The sequence below is a fragment of the Sphaerodactylus townsendi genome, linkage group LG06, assembly GCF_021028975.2.
Source record: "Sphaerodactylus townsendi isolate TG3544 linkage group LG06, MPM_Stown_v2.3, whole genome shotgun sequence".
Lineage (NCBI taxonomy): Eukaryota > Metazoa > Chordata > Lepidosauria > Squamata > Sphaerodactylidae > Sphaerodactylus > Sphaerodactylus townsendi.
Genome location: NC_059430.1, coordinates 108,425,307 through 108,442,983, shown reverse-complemented (window position 1 = coordinate 108,442,983; position 17,677 = coordinate 108,425,307). Strand labels below are relative to the sequence as shown.

Sequence of the window (17,677 nt, the reverse complement as noted above, 5' to 3'; positions counted from 1 at the left end):
AAGAAACTCCCAGTTTCCCATGATTCCCAAATGCAGGTGCCTGGATGATCCGGGGGTTGTTGACTCCCCACAACCTTGGATTCCAAGCTAGAATTCAATCCTACTTTAGAATCCCAATCCAGGCACCTGCATTCAGATGTCACCGGCAAGGGAGGTTTGCTTGTTTGTTTTTTTCACTTTGTGCAAGAAGGGAGAGGAAGGGGCAGGATCATGACGCAAACACAGCTTCTGCTTGTTGTGGCAACTTTGAGTTAAACTGTGACCTAGCCCCATGTCTGAATGGACCCATAGTGTGTTGTCCTTACATCGGAGCTGGGTACTGCAAGTGTTGCCTTTTTGCAGACCTGTGTTGTCATCATAGTATGTTGTTCAGCAGATGAGCAAAATATGTAGCAAAGGTAAAGCCTTGTTCCTTGTTTGGTGTCCCCAGGTACCTGTGTACTTGCTTTGCTGTGCCCCTTGTATCTATCAAAAGAGGGCACTGTTAATTGCAGTTAGTGGGGTGCTCTTACCCTAGATCTGTGGTGGCAGACCTATGGCACTCCAGATGATCATGGACTACAATTCCCATCAGCCCCTGCCAGCATGGTCAATTGGCCATGCTGGCAGGGGCTGATGGAAATTGTAGTCCATGATCATCTGGAGTGCCATAGGTTCGCCACCACTGCCCTAGATGGTGCAGACCATAGCTGTGCTTCTGGGAAGGAGAATCAAAAGTGTCCTCACCTGTTGGACAAGTACTCCTATATATTATGCATGTGCTTTAGCAGTCTGGGTCTCGATGCAGGAAAAGCTCCAAGCACATTTGTGCTTTTGGCGGATTGTCCCCTAACTGTTTTTGTGATTAAATGCTCTTTTTGAAGAAAAACTGGCACTTCTGTTAGACCAAAAATGCTTTATTGCAGCAATTCTTTAGTTTTTGCAGTTCCAGATAGTGTTCGTTAATGCTTGTGCCAGTAAACGTCCTAAGTCTTTTGAAATCCTGCTACTTTCTGTATTGCCTGAGGAAAAGCTAGCCCTTGGGTGGTGGTCGCACTTTTTTTGCAATCCTGTGTATCTTCCTCTTGAGGAGTCAGTCTCTGTTTTTCACTGACCCAGCTGCCCTAACTCTGAGTTTCAGATCTGCAAAGAGAGTTGAGCAACTGGGCTGTCTTTGCTGTTGCAGTCATGAATTGGCAAAGCATTGAAGACTTGCGATAAGGCAACTGCTAAATGGTGTGAAGGACTGCATCAAATATTGCTTTTGGCAACAGCACCATGCAGAAAAAAAATGGCATGAGAAAAAAAACCACTCAGGGGTCACTTGTGAGAGGAGGGTGGCATCTGACAGAATCCATCAGTTAGCCAACTTCCACTGTCCATGCCCTTTTGGAAGAGGCCTCAAAAGTTGGACATCCAACTGAAATCCTGATGTGTTTCTGACTGAACATTGGTGCTTACAAACTCTTATTGAATGCATTGGATGGGACTTCAAAGAGTTTGTCACTATTTGGGAGTAGTGGTATGCTTCCTTTGCACCTGGTAGCACAGTTTGTGGCCTATGATTGAAAGACTGAAACGGTGAGGATTTGAGCTTAGTGGTTTGGTCTGTCATATATTGTGGTGGCTTTCAGAACGAAGGATCAAAATGTACAAGATCTCTCGCCTCTTTTGCGAAAGAGACAATAATGATGACCGCTAAACATTCCTCTACAAGGGGCAGTTTTAGGCTTTGTACATCATAGGCTAATATATGTGGGTACAGATGGCTGCTCTTTATAGGTTCTGTGCCTGGTAAATGGCCAGAAACAGGTTTCTTCTCTATGTACAGAGCATAGTACAGAGCATAGCTTGCATGGGGTAAGGCTTGTGTGCTGGACTTGGAACACATTCTGAAGGAAATACATGGTGGGAAAGTCTTGCTCGCAGAATAGACCAAGGGCTTCAAAGTAGAGCCAGCCACCAAAAGCATCTTGCTGTGCATGTAAAATCTCTATTTGCAAAGCCTCGATTCTGCCAGCTTACTCTCCTTTATAGTACTAGTATATACGCTTGTGGGTTAGCTGATGTCTCTTGGACAGCTACTGGCATGAGCTTCCTCTCCCCACCAGCTTTTTCGCACTCGTGGTTATAAATGAATTGCAACATGTGCCCTGGGAAGTGCAGCCAGTTAAGCTTGAATTCACACTGCATGGAATTGGCACCCCTCCAGCAGTTTGTAAATTTGTGAGTGGGGAGGGCCGGCAGGGGGTGGGGATGCACAACAAATGGCAGCGCTGGCAGGGAATGTCTCAAAACCTCTTCCTGCTGATGTCAGTGTATTAGAATGCAGCACAGACTTTGGCTTGCTGGATTCCCAGGGGAACGGAATGGAGCTGAAAGGCTAATGAATGGGGGAAAGGGTGTGGGGGAGGGGTTATGAATGAAGCGCCCTGCTGGGCCTGCCTCTGCCCTTCCTTCTCCGGAGATGTCCCCAGACTGGGAGGGAGCAGCGAGCTGAGGGAGAGGGTGCCAGGAAGGTGGGGCGTAAACAAACATGACCTGTAGGTGACCTCTAGAGGATTTTAATGAATAGCTAAAATGACTCATCAACTTGCAAGGCTGACGCGACAGGGATATCTGTTGCCGACACTGGTAACTAATGGAAACCTTAATTAAGAGCTTAGCTCTTTCTCACTCGGAGGGTATGTGCAAACCTGAGAGATGGCACCGAGGCTGACAAGAACCACTGACTCTCCACTTGGCCTGTGGTACTTTTCAGCAGAGACCTCCCAAAGACTTCACAGTCTAAAAGAGTTGCTCTATTAGGGGAGTGCATTTCCAGGGGAGAGGGAAGGTTGTATTTAAAGTGGAACTACAGAGTCCCACTGATGAGAGGTGCCACAGTGTTACCTTCTATTCAGAATTTGAGTCTAGTAGTGCCTTAAAGACTGACAAAATTTTCCAGGGTTTATGCTTTGCCAAGTCACGCTCTTTTTGTCAGACGGTGCATCAGGATCAGATGAAGTGTGCTTTTAAAACTTATACCCCTTGGAATTTTTTTGGTTAGTCTTAAAGGTGCTCCTAGGCTTGCATTTTTGTTCTACGATTACAGATTGACACAGCTACCCCCCTGAAACTCTTGTGTCCAATTACCCTTCCTTACCTTGCATAGAGGAGGGACCACAATAGGGCATCATCTGTGCCTCTGAAAGGTACTGCTCAGCATGTTGCTTCTCCCTAAGTCTCATCAGTGTGTGCATAACATAGTGCCTTTCCAATGACACTTGGGAACGTCAAGGGATGTCATCAAATACAGGCAGGGTAGCCTAGAGACTATTCTGGCAGATTGAAAACATCTTGTTAATTCTAAAGTGCCTGGGCCTTTGTAATACATTCACTGTAGAGAGTTGTAGAATTGTAATAGGAGTTATTGGGTCCCTGTTGTATCTGAGTTAGCAGTATTGAGGTCCTTTACATTATTCTACTTACTGTGGAGCTTCTGACGTTTCTTTTCTCCCTGCAGCGGGTTCAGGTTCCATGCAGGGTCCACAAACACCTCAGTCCACCAGTAGCTCTATGGCAGAAGGAGGAGACCTGAAGCCCCCAACTCCTGCATCAACCCCACACAGTCAAATGCCCCCTTTGCCAGGCATCAGGTATGGCACGTTTCCTTTTCTGCTACTGGCCAAAACAGTTGCTGTGTCCAACCACAGCCTCGCACAGGTCTGTTAGGGAATGCGTTGATGTGGGATATTTTGGCTAAAATACTTTTCCTTCCCTTTGTTGAATCAGGAGTAACTCAGTAGGACTTCAGGACGCCTTTCCTGATGGCAGTGACCCCACTTTCCAGAAAAGGAACTCCATGACTCCGAATCCAGGGTACCAGCCCAGCATGAATACTTCCGACATGATGGGCCGCATGTCCTACGAGCCAAATAAGGATCCATATGGCAGTATGAGAAAAGGTGATGATAGCTTTTGCAATTTTTTGCATACAGCTGTTAACGCTTGGTTCACTAGCCGTATGAAAGCAGCAGCTATGTATAAAGTTCAAGTTGGTTACTGTAAAGCAGTGGAGTTGTATTATTTATTCACCTCCTCCAAAAGTTGAGAACGTATCGTTCCTGTTGAGATACAGTTTTTCTGTTCTGATCATTTTTCTTTTCTCCGCTTTCAGGAAGTGATCCCTTTATGTCCTCAGGGCAGGGCCCTAACACTGGTATGGGCGATCCTTATAATCGTGCTGCAGGTCCAGGGATTAGTAACATGGCTATGGGGCAGAGGCAACATTATCCTTATAGCCCATATGAGAGAGTGAGGTGAGTCCTTATGCCTGCCTGATCCCATTCTGCTGAACCCACGCAATTTCAAGTTCAGGCATAAAGGTTAATTCTGCTTAATTCTGAAATGTCAGTTTGTATGTGATGTGTGTGTGCTGGAATTGGGGTGGTTTGAGGAACAGGGTGGTGTCAGGATGTCTGGTCTGGGTAAACAGACAACTGAAAGGGAATGTGACTGGAGGCTAAAACAGAAAGGTTGGAATCTGGCCTTTATCCCCAGCATACAGGAATCTTGTACAAACCTAGCCTAGATTTGTCGACAATTAGAATTAGGAAATAAGTTTAAAGAAGAAGAAGAGTTTGGATTTATACCCCCCTTTCTTTCCTGTAAGGAGACTCAAAGGGGCTCACAATCTCCTTTCCCTCCACCCCCTGCCCCACAACAAACACCCTGTGAGATGAGTGGGGCTGAAAGAGCTCCGAAGAGCTGTTACTAGCCCAAGGTCAACCAGCTGGCGTGTGTTGGAGTGCACAGGTCAATCTAGTTCCCCAGATAAGCCTCCACAGCTCAAGTGGCAGAGCAGGGAATCAAACCCAGTTCTCCAGATTAGAGTGCACCTGCTCTTAACCACTACGCCACTGCTGCTGTTGAAGAACATCAAAATCTGCAGGCGAAACATCAGGAGAAAATACTATTGGAACATGGCCATACAACCCGCAATATCCTAGTGATTCTGGTCGTGAAAGCCTTTGAAAAAAAGGACTTTCTATTTGATAAAGGGTCTGTTTCAAGATGGTACCTTTAAGTACGTTCCTCTTTCTATAGAACTGAAGCAGGAATTGGACCTGAAGCCAACTTAGGCAGTGGAACGCCCCAGCCCAACATCATGCCTTCCACTCCTGATTCAGGGATGTATTCTCCCAGCCGCTATCCACAGCAGCAGCAGCAGCGGTAAGTGCAAATTTGGCTTCCTCCCTCCAGTAATGTCAGTTACATCATCAGTACTCACAGATGAATGTTATGGTACTCTGTGCATCCGGGCAGCAAAGTAATAATTTGATCTTTCTGCAGACATGATTCCTATAGCAATCAATTTCCCACTCAAGGTACATCCTCTGGCAGCCCCTTCCCAACTCAACAAACCACCCTGTATCAACCGCAACAGCAGGTGAGCTTCAAACGTTTTTGAAGTAGTGGAGAGTATGGTGAAAATTGTAAGGGAGGGGTCTGGTGGATTTTGTGGATGTGGTGGGGCCTTTTGAAATCTTCCAGTTCACGTCTGAATCTTGCAGAAGAAAACTTATATGAGCATTCCAAACCTGTAGAACTCTAAGCTTAATCAGGTTTTGACTGACTTGACTGGGTTTTGCTGGAGGAACAAAACACATTTCATGCTAGATAGAAGTTTTTGTGTTATTTGAGGAGGAAGCTAATGTTCTGAAATATTTCCCGTTATTAATGTAGCTGCAAAAAGGAAAATCTTAGTACAGTGATGTTCATGTAGATGACCCCCCCCCCCGCTAGTGATTTACTGCCTTGTACATACATTAGTTCTCAAGTCATTTTGAGCAGAACCACTTTTCATTAATTTTCAGATCCCACTTGCAAAGTAAACTCCTTTCCTCCTCCGCCACATAAAAACCTGGAATTTAGCATCAGTTAATACTCAACAAGTTTATATTTTAATTTTTAAATGTTTAGTATTTCTAGTGTTTCTGGACCATAGGCAGTACATTTTGCAAAGGAAAGTTTGCCATTAAGTTCCCCTAACCTGCCTCCTTTTTCTGAGCCATATGACCAACCTATCAGAAAATCATAAACCACTTCTGAGTCCTGACGCACAATTTGAGGATTACTGCTCTAGACAGCCAACATGATGTCATTTTGTATAGAATGTTCTCTCTCTGTCTTGGTGATATTCCATTTTTTACTTCTGCCATGAAAGGAATAAAATATCATTACATATTATTGGATGTTAGCTTACTTTACAGCTGCAAAACCTGGTCAATATGCAAAGATCCAATATTTTTGTTACCCCCAGTCTTTGTGTTAAGAATTAATTATAGCAGGATATTTGAAGGGCAAAAGTTTGATAAACACCCATAGAACTAGAGGGATCTTTCTTGTTTATGACCTTATTCCGCCATCATAGCTTCCCACTTAATCCAAAGGATGTTAGTGCTCTGTAGGAAGTGTCCCAGTCACGTGCCTGTTGTCCTGGTTTTTCATTTCTGTGATCATACCAACCAAGATCTTTGAACACAAGCATAATTCACTGCATGATGGTTCAATCACCCAAACTTGGATCCAGCTTCCAGTCTGAATCCTAAGACAATGCTTTGCACAGTAACCTTTCTGATATGTGAAGGAAACCATGTCTGCCTCTAGAGCAGGGGGTCCCCAACCCTTTTTGAGCCTGGAATTTTAACACAGCGTGATGGGCTCAGCAACAAAATGGCCGCCACAGTAAGCAAAGCCAGCCACAAAATTATTACCACAGCTTAATTTCAGTAACCAGTGGTAGATCCTTGTGCTGTGGTGGTAGCTGCTGCCAAGCAACATTTAAAATCATCTACACACCCAGTAAGAAGACTTGCTGGGCAAAAGCCCTACCCAGCCCCACACACATTCTAAAACACTTGAGGGGCACCAGAAAAGGGCACCATAGCACCCACAGGCATTATATGGAAGACTCCTGCCTGACCCTTAAACATATAGTATACATATGTAGAGGAAAATACTGCCGATCATTTATTTGGTTTGAAGGGGGTACCCACGCCAAAGCTTCATAGTACATAACAGAACTCTTTTTTTGAAGGGTGGCAGGAAATTCTTGAAGTACGTAGGCTTTGTAAAAGCAATTGCTGCCTGCCTTTATCCTGAAAAGAAAGCTGCTTACAAATGGCTGACTTTTTTTTCCTCTTCCAGAATTACAAACGGCCGATGGATGGCAACTATGGCCCCCCAGCCAAACGACACGAAGGGGAGATGTACAGTGTATCGTATAGCACAGGACAGGGTCAAGTCCCCCAGCAGCTGCCTCCGGCACAAACCCAGCAACCGAGCCAGCAACCAACTGCTCAGCCTTCCCCGCAGCAGGAAATGTTTAACCAGTTTGGAAATACATACTCTGCCACTGACCGCCGACCCGGTGGGCCACAGAACCAGTTCCCATTCCAGTTTGGCCGAGATAGGGTCTCTGCTCCCCCGGGTTCCAGCACACAACAGAGTATACCGCCTCAGATGATGGGTGGTCCTGTTCAGTCCACTCCAGAGGGCCCTCAGCAGGGCAGCATGTGGCAAGGGCGTAACGAGATGAGCTACGGCTATCCTAACCGGCAGAGTCCAGGCTCTGCGCCACAAGGGCCTGCATATCACGGAGTGAATCGAACAGACGAAATGCTACACCCGGATCAGAGGGTCAATCACGAGGGACCGTGGCCTTCTCATGGGAACCGTCAGCCTCCTTATGGTCCCTCCGCCCCTGTGCCCCCCATGACAAGGCCGCCGCAGCCAAACTATCAGACCCCACCTAGCATGCAGAATCACATTCCTCAGGTATCTAGTCCAGCACCTCTTTCCAGGCCGGTGGAAAACCGCACCTCTCCTAGTAAATCTCCATTTCTGCACTCGGGAATGAAAATGCAAAAGGCAGGGCCACCAGTCCCTGCCTCACATATAACACCAGCAGCCGTACAACCTCCTATGATACGACGGGACATCACATTCCCACCCGGATCTGTGGAAGCCACGCAACCTGTGCTGAAGCAAAGGCGGCGCCTGACCACAAAAGATATTGGTAATTTCTACGCTCTTGCTTTTCTCTTGTGTTACTGGCAGGGTAGTGTCATCCTGTTGGTGTCTCCCTGAAGCATTACACCAAGAGAAAGAGCTCACAGACACATTTTGACAGTTTTGAAAATTGATCGTTTATGATGATCTGAAAGTATACTAAGGTTGTTTGCATATACTAGGTATGATTCAGTAAGTGGACCCCTCCTCCCATTTTTGTCCAACCTTGCCAGTTAAGATCTGCCTCACAAGTCCTTTCATATATTCAGTGGGTGGCATCTAAGGACAGGGCTTTTTCTGTAGGGGGACATTGCTCATGGAATGTTTTTTTCCCGATCACGCTTACCTGGCACCTGAATTATTTGTTCCCTTTTAGGTTCCAGGCCAAAATATTTCTGTTCACCTAGGCTTTTAATTAGGATTCAATCTTTTACCACCGGTTTATAAGATTCTTTTAGCCTAAAACTGTCTATTTAGATCTACAGGGAATTTCTCCTATGGAAAACTTGTAAGACCAACTGAGAGCACAGTGGAGATTTCCTTATGGGCTGGAATTACTGCAGGCATGCATAGTCCTCCATATTCTTGCTGGACGGTTCCTGCTTCTTTTTGAATTTAGAAAGAAGAACTAAGGAGCTAGTTGTGTTAATATTGTGGGAGCTGATGAGAATCAAATGTCTTTTCTGTTTGCGGCAGGAACGCCAGAAGCCTGGCGAGTGATGATGTCTCTGAAATCTGGGTTATTGGCTGAAAGCACGTGGGCCTTAGATACCATCAACATCCTACTTTATGATGATAACAGCATCATGACCTTTAACCTCAGCCAGGTGAGTGAATAGCTTCTGGGAAAAGGACTAAGGGAAAAGGTCTCAGAAGCAAGAAAATGGGCTTGGGAAGCTAAGCTATAAGCAGTATTATTAAGATACAGAACAATACTGTTCTGTCTAGGACCCACATGTGTTCTGCACAGTATAGAATTCAGTGTCATGAGACCGTTTTAAAGAGAATGAGTTTGTGGTCTTTATTCTGTGAGAAGATTGGGGGGGGGGGGTTGAGGTTAATAGTAATACCTGGCTCTTTACCTCTTTGCATGACTAGGAAAAACAAAATAAATCATGCAAAATAAGCAAAACTTGTGTTATATAAGATAAACAATTGAGCTTTTTGGGGTATAGATTTTTAAGTGGTGAATATAATGCAGCCCTGGGCCCACTATCACTGTGGCTTTCCATTCACACACATACATTGTGTGTGAAAAATCTAGGTAGTCACAGCACAGCTGTCCTATCTGTATGGCAATTTTCTGTAGTAGATTATCTGCAGTTTCTTACTAACTGCGCAGGGAGTGGGGGACCACAGAATGGTGAATTGCTTTTTCCCCCCCTTCTAAATATTTTTATTTCCTTTAAACTGGTTTTTGACAAGGAGGCTCTCACTAAACTGTCTTGCAAGTGCATTTTCTTTTATGTGTTCCGTTTTAATGTTTGTTAAAGCTACCTTGTACTGTGGGAACATTGATCACTCTAGCCGAGTAAGAACATAAGAACATAAGAGTATTGTCCATGCAACCACTAATGGTTCTCTGGGATATTCAGGGGTCCTTCCCAGCCCTACTGCCCAAGTTCCTTTTAGTGGAGAGGCCAGGGAATGAATCTGCAGAGGATGGGCTGTGGAGCCAAGACCCCTTTCCAGTCCATTTCTCATTCTCATTCTAGCTACTGAGAGAGTTGTGTCAAACGTTAAATAGTTGTATTCTTTAGTATTGTATTGGTTATAGAATAAAAAGTACTGGATTTTTACCTTGATTGGAAAATGTATTAACTGATCCTGCGATAGCTTTTATATGTAATACAGATAGGTAGTATTCTTAGAAGTCGATAATAGTGACAGAATAGTCCTTTGTAGAAACTCTGCTCCTTTTTAGAAATTCTGCCCACCTACACTTACGCATTCTTGCCTGTATTGAACTATTTTTCTCTCCTACCTGCTCTTTCACATGTATCTTTTCTCCGCTTAAATCTTGCAGCTGCCTGGATTGTTGGAGCTTTTGGTGGAATATTTCCGGCGTTGCCTGATTGAAATCTTTGGAATTCTGAAAGAATATGAGGTGGGAGATCCAGGGCAAAGAACATTATTGGATCCTGAAAAGGTCTGCAAGTCTTCAAGTCCCTCTCCTGAAGAGGGGGAGAAAGACGACCCCCAGAGCCCAAACTGTGCGAAAGAAGAGGAAGAGGAGGAAGAAGAGGAAGGGGAGGAAGAGGCTGCCTTCACAAATAAAGCTGTAGCGCCCTTAGAAAACACCGAGGAAAAACTGGTCAGTAAGTTTGACAAGCTTCCAGTCAAGATAGTGCAGAAGAATGACCCATTTGTGGTAGATTATTCAGACAAACTCGGCCGGGTACAGGAGTTTGAGAGCGGGCTGCTGCATTGGCGGATTGGTGGGGGAGACACCACTGAACACATTCAAACCCACTTTGAGAGCAAAATGGAGCTGCCACTGGCTCACAAACGAGCTTCCTGCAACTCTGTTCCACGGAAACGATTAGTAGCTGAGAGCAACCCCGTCGCCCAGGAAGGAGGGCCCATTCCGTCTGATGGTCCTCCAGAGAAAAGGATAACAGCGACCATGGATGACATGCTTTCGGCACGGCCGGGTGCGTTGGCAGAGGAGGAGGTCAGGAATGTGGAGGTGACCAAGGAGAGCAGTAAATTTCCATTCGGCATCAGTCCTGCTCAAAGCCACCGAAACATAAAAATACTGGAGGATGAGCCTCACAGTAAGGATGAGACCCCTTTGTGTACTCTTCTAGACTGGCAGGACTCGCTGTCTAAACGCTGCATCTGCGTGTCTAATATCATCAGGAGTTTATCATTTGTGCCAGGTAATGACTTTGAGATGTCCAAACATCCTGGTTTGCTGCTGATCCTGGGGAAACTGATCCTTCTGCACCATAAGCATCCCGAACGCAAACAGGCACCACTGACCTACGAGAAGGAAGAGGAGCAAGACCAAGGAGTGAGCTGCAACAAAGTGGAGTGGTGGTGGGACTGCTTGGAGATCCTGCGCGAGAATACACTGGTCACGCTGGCCAACATCTCTGGGCAGCTGGACCTCTCGCCGTACCCAGAGAGCATCTGTTTGCCTGTCTTGGATGGACTCCTCCACTGGGCCGTGTGTCCTTCTGCGGAAGCCCAAGATCCTTTTCCAACCCTCGGTCCCAATGCTGTCCTCTCACCTCAGAGACTAGTTTTAGAAACTCTCAGCAAACTCAGCATCCAGGACAACAACGTGGATTTGATCCTAGCAACACCACCCTTCAGTCGCTTGGAAAAACTCTACGGCACCATGGTGCGTTTCCTCAGTGACAGAAAGAACCCGGTTTGCCGAGAGATGGCTGTGGTACTGCTGGCCAACTTGGCGCAGGGTGACAGCTTGGCAGCTAGAGCCATTGCCGTGCAGAAGGGCAGCATTGGCAACTTGTTAGGCTTTTTGGAGGACAGCCTGGCAGCTACTCAGTTCCAGCAGAGCCAGGCCAGTTTGATGCACATGCAAAACCCTCCCTTTGAGCCAACGAGCATGGACATGATGCGCCGGGCAGCCCGAGCGCTGCTCGCCCTGGCCAAAGTGGACGAGAACCACTCCGAGTTCACGTTATATGAGTCACGGCTCTTGGACATCTCCGTGTCACCCTTGATGAACTCATTGGTCTCACAAGTTATTTGTGACGTACTGTTTTTAATTGGCCAGTCATGACAGCCGTGGGATGCCTATTACCCCCCTGTGTGTGTGTGTGTGAGTGGAGGACTTTAGAAAACTGATTGTTGCCCCTTTATTTATGCAAAACCACCTCAGAATCCACTGTCTGCCCTGCGCTGTCCTGCTTCTACCTTGGGGAAAAGATGTCCCCCCTCCCCTTCAGATCTGTCCTAAGCCCCTGTTCAAGGAGACAAAGCCCTGCCTACATTTAAAAAAAAAAGACTTTTTTATTTTAACCAAAGTTACTGTTGTTTACAGTGAGTTTGGGGAAAAAAACCAACTTTGTCCTGTTTATCGCATTAACAGGCGCTACTTTCATAACAGTTTTTAATGGTAAACTCTGAAGGACAAAAAAAAAAGTGACTGCTGAACTCTTGTGTGGTTTATCGTTGTACATTCACAATCTTTGCAGGAACCAAGAAGCTACCAGTTCAACAGGCCTTGTCCAAATGGAGGCCTGTGCAGTAGAGTGTAGAACTTCATGTACTGTACACCTTAAACTGTAAACATACTGTAATAATGTCTCACATTGAAGAAGAAAAAGCTGGATCAGCAGCAAGCTGTAGTTTTTAAAAATGTTTTTAGTTTAATTGTTGAGGAGAAAAAAAAGGCTTTTCCCCCAAAGTTATCATGTGTGAACCTACAACACCCTGACCTCTTTTTCTCTCTTCCTCCTTGATTGTATGAATAACCCTGAGATCACCTCTTTAGAACTGGTTTTAACCTTTAGCTGCAGCCGAATCGCTGCCACGTGTGTATATATATATGACGTTGTACATTGCACATGCCCTCAAACTCCTTGCAGTTCTGTTCCCCTTCTCCCTGCACCCCCTCCCCTTTATAGTATGACGAGTTAAAAAAAAAAACGAGTTGATGACCTGCGGAAACGAGACACCAATTATTTAATCTCTTGCCAGACATTTCTCTCTGTCTCTCTCTCTCTGTCTCTCTCTCTCTCTCTCTTTGGAGGATATGCTGTACAGGTCTCTGTGTATAAAGTCATTGCTGTCTCTGCAGCCAATCAACTTATAGTTTTATTTTTTTTTCCTTTTTGTTTTTTTTCTTTCTAATCGAGGTGTGAAAAAGTTCTAGGTTCAGTTGAAGTTCCTGATGAAGAAACACAATTGAGATTTTTTCAGTGATGAATTCTGCATATTTGTATTTCAGACGATGTAGCTAAAAAAACTTGATGTAAATTCCTCCCTTTTTCCTTTTTTTGGCTTAATGAATATCATTTATTCAGTATGAAATCTTTATACTATATGTTCCACGTGTTAAGAATAAATGTACATTAAATCTTGGTAAGATGTTTGTGAGGGTTTTCATTTGGAAGGGCTGCAGCTAGCTTGCTAGTGACTTTTGCATTATTTGTCAGGTTTCTGCTATTCTCTGATGTATCATGTAATGCAGGGTGACAAATATAAAAAGAAACTTGGCAATGAGCAGTAAAACAGCCTTTGAAGGAAGAGAGGACCCTGTTTCAAAGGGCATAATGCATTGTTTTTCCTTTTAAAAAAATCAAATTGTTTTGAATATTAGAGAAGTATTTATCTTGGTTTTGGAAAATATTTGATCCAGTTTTGCTTTACACTCCTGCCTCCAATCCTGTGGGCTAAAGTCTCTTGTCTGGTGTTAATATCTACATTAGTTTTGTTCCTGAAAGCCTTCCAATTTTTAGAAAGGAATTAAGTTTTTCTATATAAAGTGTATTTAGGGTATTCAGTAGTGTCCTCCCTTATATTCTTTAGCCCTTCTGCAGCTTTGCAGCTTTGTATAAAGAAGTCAGTTTCTTTAGCCAAACAGGAAAATGGCAATGATCTACTTTAAGTTACTATCAACGAGTACCATAAAAACACTTTGTGCTACTTGAATGCTGCTTTAAATGAATGGGGCTTATCTGTCAAAAGTTGGGAGTAGAGGAGTCTTTTTAAAAAATCTAATCAATATTCTGCTGGCAAGACTACCAGCTAGAGGGAAATATTTCTAAAAAGGCTTGAGGCGCATGTCTGCTTGCTCAGTGACTGGGGCATAGCAGTGATTTGCATGTGTGAATGAGCCACTGCCAGAGATAAAATGTTTATTGCTTCATTTCAGTGTGTTTTCCCCTGCTTTAATTAAGAATGGTTAATAATTACAACACAACAATCCACAATTAACATACGTTGAACACAGGATTTTCAATTCCCGTCTTTATAAAAAGCTGGATTTCTTTCTGCATCTGTTACTTCATTTCCAAATCCATGTATCTGTCCAAAATCTCACCATAAAAGGATTCCACTTCCTCTGAAGTGACTTATCTGAATTCTTGATTTTCTTCAATCTAACAATTATTAATCCCTGTCATCCTCCACCTCTGTTATTGTCAAATCCTGCAGCATCAATGATCAACGTCCAGCATTGTTTGCAGCTTTGAAAGCTTAACAATACACATCTCTCCTACATCCTGGATTTTCTCTCTGATTGGCAGTATACATTCAGATGTAAGCCATGAAGCAAAGAGAAATTATGTACTTGTGAACTAGGCTTGAGAAGCAACAATGGCTTAATGAAGACCTCTGGAGGAGGGGAAGGGAAGAGATACCTATTCTTTCCCTAACACAGAGCTTCCTTTTCTATTTATTTTGAGAGTAAAAATATATTTACCCACCTATACTGACTTCAGTTCTTGTGTCAAAAATATGCACTGGTGTGTAAAATGAGCTGGATGGTCTTACTTACTGTGTGTAAGCTAGGCTTCAGGGGTCTGCAACCTGCAGCTCTCCAGATGTTCATGGACTACAATTCCAATCAGCCCCCGCTAGCATGGCCAATTGGTCATGCTGGCAGGGGCTGATGGGATTGTTGTCCATGAACATCTGGAGAGCCGCAGGTTGCAGACCCCTGGTGGGCTTATTTGGACTCCTAGTGCAGGGTGAAATCTGCATTTCTTCAGTAAGGCAGCAAGAAACAGACAAGTAGTATAGATTCTCTATTCCTTTTAAAGGAAGTCCTCTTCAAGAAGTGTCACCAAGTTAGATTTGCCCTCTGGCTTTTTTTGTCTTCAGACATGGAAGATACAGCATTACCAAAGGGGTAGAGGATTACCCTTTGAAGGCAAAAAAGGGTTTGTGACACAGTTTGGTATAGGTGAAAACTTCAATAGCTTTCTCATTCCATAAAAAAGAGAACTTTGGCCTGGTTTTTTGTAACCGATTTCTGTCCTGCCTTTGCTTCCAAGAGCTTAATTAGCTCTGCCATTAGTAACAACCCTGTATGGTAGTTTAAAGACAAGGGCAACCCAATCCAGAGCCCACAGTGGCAGGATGCAATGCCATTTTGGGGTTGCCCCACCACCTCCAAGAGGACCTCCTGGCAGTGTGGGAAGGCAGAGAACCAAAAAAAAGCCTCCCCCCTGCCGAAAAGCCCTTCCATTGGGCTTATGCCATCCAAAATGATGGCATAAGTCCGAGCCCCTGGCACCAGCATTCCGGCAGGCAAAGGCCGGTTGGTAGCTGAATAATGTTGACTTCATCCCTGGCAACGCCCCCAGAAAGCTGGCAGAGGTTGCCAGGGCACAGGAATGCCAATGTGGAAGCCCCCAGTGGCAAATCTGCAACAGATTTGCCCCTCTGCCAGGTTAAGTACCCCGGGGATGGTAAATCCACTGGCACAACCCCGTACCACCTCCATCAGCAGATTCACTATCTCACACCCACCCACCCAGGTAGGGTTGTCAGAGGCTCAAATCTGCAAGATCCTTTTTGTGATACCACATTGACTCCTGGGTATTCACCACTTAAGTAATTTTTTCCCCACGTGAATTCTGTGACAACTTTTTAGGCAGAGGTAAGGTGTTTGTGATTAGCATGAACCCCTCCCTCATATCTGGAGTGTAATTGTAAGTTTTCTGGTGATGAAAGCCTTAATGAAATTTCCAAATTGCTGTGATGTCAGTGAATATACCTAGCCACACTGGAAGTGCTCTCCCCACTGGAATTCTCAACAAAACCCAGTTTGTAGAATGGCAACAAACTTGATTTGCCCAGTCACCAGGATGTCACAACAAATGTGGTGTTAGAAGGCTTTCCAAATCAGCATTCTTTCCAGGGCATTCCACCCACAGTCCTAGCAACCAGTTATATTTGCTTCAGTCCCTGAGAGGTGTGCAATAATGCCTGAATGTAGTGTTAGTGTGCAAAGCGTAGTTCTGCTGACTATTGGCCACAAAGGAGGCAGTCTCCCTTTTTAAATGTTGAAAAAGTCCTCCCAGGGAAACTTGAATGTTGCTCGCAAATGCTGTTTGATGAAATGAAAAAAAAACCCAGTTTGGATTCTATCAAAGCTGCTTCCAGCTCCGTAAAATGAGCTTGAGTATGAAGCTGGACCTTGGTGCCAAAAATTAGTCCCGTTGCTAAGAAATTGCTACTTTTGAAGATGGAAGAATGGAAGGTTGCTGCAACTGGCTAGCTGAACCCATCTTCTATGTCTCACATCTTTATCCTACCTTTCTTTCAGTTGGCTCAAGGCAGTGTCTGTAGGGTTCCATTCTGCCACTCCATCACCACCATTTTCTCCCAATAGCCCTGTGAAATAGGTTAAAACAGTGATGGCGAACCTTTCGAGACAGAGTGTCCAAATTGCAACCCAAAACCCACTTATTTATCGCAAAGTGCCAACATGGCAATTTAACTGGAATACTGAGCTTTTAGTTTAGAAAAAACGGTTGGCTCCGAGGTGTGTGTTACTCAGGAGTAAGCTTGGTGGTAATCGGTGGCTTTGCTTTGAAGCAACTGTGCAACTCTCCCAACGGGTGAATCACGAACCTAGGAGGGTTTACTCAGAAGGAAGCCCCATTGCCAGCAACCGAGCTTACTCCCAGGTAAAGGATTGCACTTTAGTTATTTGCATGAAAATCAGTGGGGTTTAACAGCGCTTAACGGAGTTACCTACACTGCTTCCCCAAAACTAGGTCTTACGTTTAATGCTAATAACCAAGACCAGCAGCCCAGGCCAGCCTAGATTGGGGGGGGGGGGGACCTCTGTTTGCGCATGCCCACAGAGAGGGCTCTGAGTGCCACCTCTGGCACCCATGCCATAGGTTCGCCACCACTGGGTTAAAATGAGTAAGTCAGACTGATGTCAAGGGGTCCAGTGAGGTTCACAGTGGGGCAGGGACTTTGAGCCCAAGTCTTGCCGGGGCACTGGACAAGTATCTGGAAGACCCAAGTTTGAATCCCCACCTGTGCCATGGAAGCTTGCTGGGTAAACTTGGGGCCAATCACTCACTCTCAGCCAAACCTACCTTACAGTGTTGGAGGACAGGAGAATACTGTTTTTGGTCCCTGCTGGGGTTCCAATGAAATACATAAATTCAAGTTCTGCACTAATCTCTAGGTTGTGTTCAAGTAATAAACTGTTTCATTCAATTTCCCTCGAATTTTATTTAAATTGAAAAGTTGATCGAAGGGCTCTGAGTGGACATAGTTGTGGGAAGATTAATTTTATGGTTTGTATCCAGGTGGGCCTTTTTACCCTCTTGATGCTGCAGAATGTTTGGTCAGCCTTAAGTTTGAACCTCTGCTTGCTGAAATCTGACCCTGGTCTGTATGTAGAATTATTTTTCCTTTTAAAAAAATACTTGGAAGACTGGAAATTGGACCTCAGATAGACTGCTTCTTGACATTCAGTCTCAGTAATATTCTGTAAAGCCAATTTCTTTGGACTAAGGGGGAAGCATTTATTTTGTTGCTGCCTGAACTGGTTTGTTACCGGTTTCCTCTCTGTGTTGCTTCATTTTGTGTATAAACATGCTACTAGGAGTGGCAGAGGACTATGTATTGGGTTTCAGCATATGAAGATGCTTTACCCCATGACAGAATGTTGGCTCCACTGCTGGCTGCAGCTTCC

General features: G+C 44.7%; 1 protein-coding gene across 1 annotated transcript in view; it reads left to right on the top strand.

Annotated features, from left to right (window-relative positions):
* Positions 1 to 13,096, top strand: part of ARID1A (AT-rich interaction domain 1A) — a 101,882-nt gene extending 88,786 nt beyond the window's left edge. The window contains exons 13-20 of the mRNA XM_048499798.1: positions 3,485 to 3,617; positions 3,754 to 3,926; positions 4,139 to 4,280; positions 5,068 to 5,193; positions 5,314 to 5,410; positions 7,171 to 8,041; positions 8,731 to 8,861; positions 10,061 to 13,096. Of these exons, the coding sequence (XP_048355755.1) occupies positions 3,485 to 3,617; positions 3,754 to 3,926; positions 4,139 to 4,280; positions 5,068 to 5,193; positions 5,314 to 5,410; positions 7,171 to 8,041; positions 8,731 to 8,861; positions 10,061 to 11,788 (3,401 nt within the window). The 3' untranslated portion in view covers positions 11,789 to 13,096. The remainder of the gene's footprint in view (positions 1 to 3,484; positions 3,618 to 3,753; positions 3,927 to 4,138; positions 4,281 to 5,067; positions 5,194 to 5,313; positions 5,411 to 7,170; positions 8,042 to 8,730; positions 8,862 to 10,060) is intronic.
* The last annotated feature ends 4,581 nt before the right edge of the window (positions 13,097 to 17,677 follow it).